Source organism: Armigeres subalbatus, chromosome 3 (genome assembly GCF_024139115.2).
Source record: "Armigeres subalbatus isolate Guangzhou_Male chromosome 3, GZ_Asu_2, whole genome shotgun sequence".
In the NCBI taxonomy this organism is placed as follows: domain Eukaryota; kingdom Metazoa; phylum Arthropoda; class Insecta; order Diptera; family Culicidae; genus Armigeres; species Armigeres subalbatus.
The window spans coordinates 55,261,186-55,268,604 of NC_085141.1; the positions used below are offsets into that span (position 1 = coordinate 55,261,186).

Genomic DNA, 7,419 nt, shown 5'->3' on the forward strand with positions numbered 1-7,419 from the left:
CGGAAGCAATGCGATTCGAAAGCAATCTGTAAAATCTGAGTCCGGACGAGCTGATTGCAGTATTGACCCGATCTACTGGTGGAATGAAACGTTCACCGAAATCCGCCGCAGCTGTTTACGAGCAAGTAGGAGGATGCAGAGAGCCCACATCGATATAGAAAGAGAACAGCGCAGACCAGTGTTTAGGGCGACTAAAGCTGCTCTCAAAAAGAAATGAGGCTCAGTAAGGCGAATGCGAACCCATGGGGGGATGCATACAGGGTCGCTATGGCTAAGATTAAAGGCCCTGCGATACCGCTAGAGGAGTCCAGTAAAACTTAACAATGTTTCCATACCGTATGGTGAGGCCAACACCAGTAGAGATGAAGCTCGTGTCACTAACCAGGAACTGGTCTCGGCAGTAAAAAGTCTAAAAACTGATAAGGCTCCGGTACTAAATGGTATCCCCAATCTGGTTTTGTAAATCCAGGTGAATCGGGATATGTTTCGCACCACATTGCGGAAATGCATAGTTGAAGGAAACTTCCCTGATTGCTGAAAGCGGCAAAAGTTAGTACTGTCGCCGAAACCAGGTAAGCCACCTGGAGATTAGGGTGTCCAAAAAAAATCGATGTTCGAAAAGTCATGGTGCTCAACCCTGAAATGAAAGATATACCTGTCTGGATAATTTTTGTAGAACAAACCGAATTTCTAAAAAATCGTTTAGAGGTCGCGCCAGATCGATTTTTGAAAAATGAGCTTTTTTTAGGTCAAAAATCAAATATTGGGTCCTTTCACAATTTTTTTCAGGGTCGCTCATTCGTTTCATATTTTTTTATTTTTTTTATGGATCTTTTCCCATATTCTTCATGAATAAGTTTTTGTTATTATGCGTTTTTACAGTCTGCAGAACTTTTTAAATTTCGAAAAAGCACATTTTTTGACTAATTTTCGATGCTATTTCATCCTCACTCAAAACATATTTTTCTCTCGTTCAGAAAAACTTACATACTACAAAAAGCTATTTATAAGGAGTATTTTCATAAAAAAGATCCAAGAAATGCTATTCTGGGGCTGAGATATTGCAGTTTTAGTAAATAGTCAAAAAGTGTACAAATTCGGTACTTTTTCTTTACATGTTATAATTTCATCAAAATTGCACCAATATTTTAATTTAAATTAAAAACAATTCAAAAGCGAATAATAGGGAATATTTTCTATGTAACATAGCTTTTATTTCCGATGGAGTTGGAGTTCATTACAGGGTTGAGCACCATGACTTTTCGAACATCGATTTTTTTTGGGACACCCTACTGGAGATCCATTGGCTTGCAGGGCTATTTGCCTGCTAGACACGGTCGGAAAACTCCTTGAGAGGGTCATCCTTAACAGACTGGCGATCCATACAGAAGATGAAAACAAATGATCAAGCATGGAATTCGGGTTTCGGAAGAGCAGATCCACAGTTAACGACATCCGAATAGCCGTCGAAGCACCTGAAGCAGCCATGAAGCAAAATATGAGAGAAAATCGCTATTGCGCTGTGGTAACTTCTTCTTCTTCTTCATTGGCATTACATCCCCCACTGGGACATTGCCGCCTCGCAGCTGCGAGGTTTCTAAGCCAAGTTACCATTTCTGCATTCGTATATCATGAGGCTAACACGATGATACTTTTATGCCCAAGGAAGTCGAGACATTTCCATTTCCATTACCTTAATCCAATCCAAAAATTGGCTAAAGCTAATTGGTAAAGCATCTTGGGGTAATGATCGAAGACCGGCTCGTTTATGCTTGCGAGAAGGCAACTAAAGCGATCACAGCGTTGACCAAAATCATGTCAAACAGTTCTACGATTAATAGCAGTAAGAGGAGACTCCTGACCAGCGTATCTACGTCAATACTCAGATACGGAGCTCCCGTCTGGGTGGATTGTTGAGAAATTTGACTCGGCTCAATAGCACCTATAGGCTGATGGCCGTGAGAGTAGCAAGTGCGAATCGTACCATATCGATGAATGCGGTTTTGTTATAGTAGGAACATTTTTTTTGGAAGAAGACTGTGAGTGCCACAGACTGCGAGGAACGGTTGATGCTCGCAAGATTGCGAGTGCCGATTCGATGAGGAAGTGGCAGGTGGCTTGGGACAGTAGTTCAATTGAAAGGTGGACATATTGGCATATACCGAACCTGTCGTTGAGGGTGGACAGAAAACACGGGGAAGTCAACTTCTTCCTGACAGTCCTTTTCGGGTCATGGATGTTTCAGGAAGCAACAGCACGAATTCGGACACGCAGAGTCCCCCCTTTGCCCGACCTGTCCGAACTGTGAAGAGACACCGGAGAACGTGTTTTTCAACTGTCCACGATTCAGGACAGAACGAAATTTGATCTCAAGAGGCAGCGCCCGTAATATAAACTTCGAGAACATCGGGCAAGAAATGTGCAAGAACGAGAATACGGTGGAACGAAGTAGGCGGATTAGCAACGCAGATCATGCGGGCATCTGGAAGCGATCACAGTAGCACAGTCAGTTACGGAGAAGCTTCCGCCGTTGGGGAACTTATTCTTGGGGTAGGATAGATCTGCCCCTGGGGATTATCTGAGTAAACCGCGAATGAGCCGGGACCTAAATGGCTCAAGAATACAGAAGATTGGTTTCGAAGAGTATCTAGATCCATCGTCGGGGTTTAGACCAAGTAGATCGTGACATGTTATAGTACTGGTTTCGGGTCGTCGGTGAACCATTGAGCCGGACGCTATGCTCTACCCGGAATCTCTGGACCAACTTCGACACTCGACCGGTCACTCGCTGAAGTAAGAAAAGGCTCCAGATCAGCAACGAACGAAATGTTAAAAGTGGTGTTCAACAAGCCTTACGTCGGTTCCGAGGGAAATTCCAACGCCGGGGAACTCCCTGTCGGAGTGTTCTGTATCGAACAGATTAAATAAACGTTCGTCTTGTTCGATAGGAAAATACAGAATGAATGTTTTATTGAATAAACAAGTGTAGTTGGTAACCACTGTTACTAGGTGGATCTCTGATAGGCTGTAACATCTTGAAAACCACGTGACAGCACATCTTCCCCGTAAGCTAATTCCTACTTGGAACTCGTACCATCCGACTACTTCTTGTGACGTAAACTCCATCTGCACGATAATGACCTCGTTGCGGTTGATCCGGTTGGAGTTGATCTTGTTGTACTTGTAAAGTATCATCGTCTTCTGCTGATAAGTACTCTTCATCGGGAATAGGTAATGCTTCACATACTATTTCTCCACGGGCAACTTCTTTCTCCTCGTAATCATCATAATCGTATTTCAGAATTTGATGTGATCTTCGTACTATCGTACCCAATTCCTTAGAATAGCATTCGTATAACTTATCCCCTTTCTTCCGCACAACTTTTGCCTTGATCCATCGTTGTCGTTCAGGATCACGATAGTCTCTTGCATATACTACCTCATCAATAGCGAAACGCACTTCCTTCTTCCGCTCATTAATTTTCCAAGTCTTCGCAAAATGGTTTACATTTGGATCTCTTCGTAGAACATCGAATCGGGTTTTCATTTCTCGTCCAAACATTAGTTTAAACGGCGTCTCGTTCGTGGTGCAATGTGGTGTAGCCCGATACATCTGAAGGTGTGCATTCATTACTGTTGAAATTGATTTGCCACGATTGCAGTTATCGAATAACATCTTCTTCACAGCATATTTGAAAGTCTTGACTGCATTTTCTGCAGCACCATTTGAGCAAGGACTATACGGTGCTGACGGTAAATGACGAATTCCTTCATCGCAAAAATCGCCGTAAAAGACCTTCCATTATCAGAAACCAGGGTATCACAATTACCAAATCTTGCAAAACAATCTTCCAGCTTATCAATTGTTTCTTTAGTAGATAGTGAAGTAGCATTCAACCCACTTCGAGTAACTATCAGTGACGATAAGAAATTTTTTCTCTTTCAGGAACAAGTGATCGATATGAATTCTTTCAAACGGACGAGAACATAACTTCCATGGAGAAATCGATGAGTTTTTAGTATCTGGTCTATACTGGATACAAGATTCACATCTTTTTCCCATATCTTCTATCTCCTTGTCGATACTTGGCCACCAGAAATAGTTTCGAGCCAGCGATTTCATTTTGACAATTCCAAGATGAGTTGAATGTAGTTCTTGCAGCAAAAATGACCTTAGCTTCATAGGTGCTATAATACGGTAGCCCCACATAAGAACGCCTTCTTCAACAACGAGTTCGTCCTTACGAACAAAATATTTCTTCAATTCAGGATCGTCAACTTTACCAGGCCATCCGGTCTTAACGTAATGCACTACACGGCTTACTACAGGATCCCGCCTTGATTCAATTATAAGCTGTTTCCGTTCGACCAATGACCTCGTTTCAGATTCAATATACTGCAGAAACATAACTTCTTCATCATCTTCAACTTCATCGTCACAGCATTGAACTGGTGATCGAGACAAGAAATCAGCTACTTTGTTGCTAACTCCTTTAATGTACTTGATCTCATATTCGTAATTTGCCAGGAAAACAGCCCAACGTTGTAACTTTCCGAACACCATATCCGGAATTCCCTTTCGTCCAAATAACGACACAAGTGGTTGATGATCCGTCAAAATCGTGAAGCTTTTTCCAAGAAGATAACTGCTCAATCTTCGAACCGCATAATAAACAGCCAACGCTTCCATATCCAATGGAGAATAATCTTGTTCGTGAGATTTGAGAACTCTTGAAATGAATGTTATTGGCCGTTGACTACCATCAGGAAACACTTGTAAGAGTACAGCTCCGATTCCTTTGCCAGACGCATCGGTAATTAACATAACTGGCAATTCAGGATTATACGGCACCAGCACATTATCCGAACATAATATCTGTTTTACAGTTTCAAACGCCACGTCACATTCAGAAGACCAATCATACCGTTTGTCCTTCTTAAGTAATTGATACAAAGGGCTCAGTATTGCTGAGATGTTCGGAATAAACTTCGAATAATACGTTACCATTCCGAGAAATTCTCTTAGTGCCTTGACATTCTCTGGTCTTGGAACATCCATTATAGCGCGAACCTTTTCGGATCCTTATGCAGTCCATCACCGTCAATAATGTGTCCCAGAAATTGCATTCTTTCCTTGAAAAACTCACATTTCTCACGATTTAGTCGAAATCCGGCTTCTAAAAGCTTACTCAACACTCTTGCTAAATTCTTGAGATGTTCGCTTACAGTTGCACCAGTTACTAAAACGTCATCCAAGAAATTGATACACCCGGGGCATTCCTGCAATAACTTTTCCAGAACTTCTTGAAATATTGCACAGGCTGGTTTAGTACCAAACGGCAAACGGTTCACATAATATATTCCTTTGTGAGTACTCCATGCCAACATTTTTCTCGATTCTTCCTCAAGCTCTAGCTGATTGTACGCCGATTTCAAATCCAGTTTCGAAAATAACTTTCCACCTTGCAACGCGTCGAACAAATCTTCCACAACAGGCATAGGGTATCGCTTATCTTCCAGAAACGGGTTGACAGTTACTCGATAATCAGCGCACAAACGAATTGACTTGTCTTTCTTTAAAACAGGAACTAACGGGGTTCCCCACTCTGCAATCTCAGCCTTAGTAATAATACCAGTCTTCTCTAGTGCATCCAGTTCCTCTTCAACCTTAGCTTGAAACGAAATCGGTATTTTTCGAGGTTTAACAAACTTCGGTACAGCATCAGGTTTCAATAGCAAGTTGATTTTTGAATGCTTATAACAACCCAATGATCCATCGAACAATTCTTGATATTCATTCAAAATAGTTTTCAGTTGAACTTCCTGACAGTCACTCGACTCCGTGTCAAGTTTGTTTAACCGCAAGTGAAGCAACTCTCCAATAAAATCACGTCCAATCAACGGATTGCGCCCTCCTTCAATTACCACAATTTGACCAACCGCTTGTCGACCTTGATAACATAAAACAGCTTCAAAAGCTCCCTTCGGTGTAGCTTCACCTCCTGTATAGAACACCAACTTCCCACGGAACGGATGAAGTGTAAATTCTCCGAAATTATTGCGGTAAAACGTCTCAGAGATAATCGTTATTGGTGATCCAGTATCCATTTCAAATCTTGTCATTCGTCCATTAACTGCAATATCCACGTAATACGGCTCAGAACAGCTAACAGAGTTGACTTCCAAGTGGTTGACCGTTTGCTCCTTCTTGAAAAACGCTTTCTGTTTCTTCGGACAAACCACGGCAATATGGCCTTTCTCTTTGCAAATCTTGCATACATTAACTTCGATACTGACAACTTCTAAAATCATGGTTATTCTTTCCGCACGCAAAACATGTCGCCGAACTAACTTTCTTCGCCGGCTTCGAACCATAGCTTGCCTTTTTCTCGTTAATCTTGTTAACTTCCAGCAATGTTCGGTTTTTTAATGTGGCTTCCCTTTTCACCGCAATCTTGAGCAAATTCTCCAATGAAACATTGTCTTCCTCTTCACACAACCGTTCAAAAATCGGACCGGGTTGTAGTCCCGTCACAAAAATGTTCTTCAGTGCATGGTCCAAATGTTCTTTAAAATCACAATTCAAGGATAGTTTCTTCAAGCGAACGTACCATTCTTGTACGCTTTCTCCAGATTCTTGCCTTGCTCTATAAAACGATGTTCGCTCCCGATAAGTAATTATCGCCGGACAGAATCTTTCCTTCAACAACGCACACAGCTCTTCATAGGACTTAGCATTTGGTTTCTCTGGATGGCAGATGTTCTTTACCGTTTGATAAACTTCTAGCGAAATCGAGGTAAGAAGTATAGCGGATCTACGCTCATTTTCTAAATCCACGGCTAGGAAATATTGCTCTAAACGTTCTTGATACATCTCCCATTGATCTCCAAAAGAAAACTTGGGCGGAGCAAATCCTTCCATTTTGCTTGTAGGTTTGAAATCCTTTCGTCGCCAATTGTTCTGTATCGAACAGATTAAATAAACGTTCGTCTTGTTCGATAGGAAAATACAGAATGAATGTTTTATTGAATAAACAAGTGTAGTTGGTAACCACTGTTACTAGGTGGATCTCTGATAGGCTGGGTAGGTTGCCTCGATGTAACATCTTGAAAACCACGTGACAGCACACGGAGTATCTCAGAAGTCCGCGATTGCGCTCGAAGCTAAATGGCTCAACGCAAAAGTGTTTGAGAATAAAAACGAAAATTATCCTGGGTGCTAAATGGCTCAATGTTCAGAAAAGTTCAGTTCAGGGATGCATCCGCCGGGGACTATGCCGAGTAGTTCATGACGCGTTGAATAATCGGTTTTGAGTAGCCGAAGCGCCATTGAGCCGGACGCTATGCTCCACCCGGAATGTTTGGACCGGCTTAAGCATCCAACCTGTTGAAGTGAGAGAGAAAGTGCCCTGAATGATA

The 7,419-nt window shown here is 42.0% G+C and overlaps 1 protein-coding gene across 1 annotated transcript; it reads right to left on the minus strand.

Annotated features, from left to right (window-relative positions):
* Positions 1–5,058: 5,058 nt before the first annotated feature.
* On the minus strand, positions 5,059–6,922 carry LOC134221648 (uncharacterized protein K02A2.6-like). The gene is made up of 2 exons (XM_062700838.1): positions 6,373–6,922; positions 5,059–6,302 (listed from the first exon to the last, which is right to left on the minus strand). Exons 1-2 carry the CDS (start codon positions 6,920–6,922, stop codon positions 5,059–5,061), a joined length of 1,794 nt encoding a protein of 597 aa, XP_062556822.1.
* Positions 6,923–7,419: the final 497 nt, after the last annotated feature.

Bases quoted from the DNA above. Each gene is read 5' to 3' on its own strand.
- LOC134221648 (XM_062700838.1), bottom strand. From the start codon at position 6,922: ATGGAAGGATTTGCTCCGCCCAAGTTTTCTTTTGGAGATCAATGGGAG. The intron at 6,303-6,372 runs GTTCGAAGCCGG...CCATGATTTTAG, and splicing joins CGAGAAAAAGGCAAGCTATG to AAGTTGTCAGTATCGAAGTT.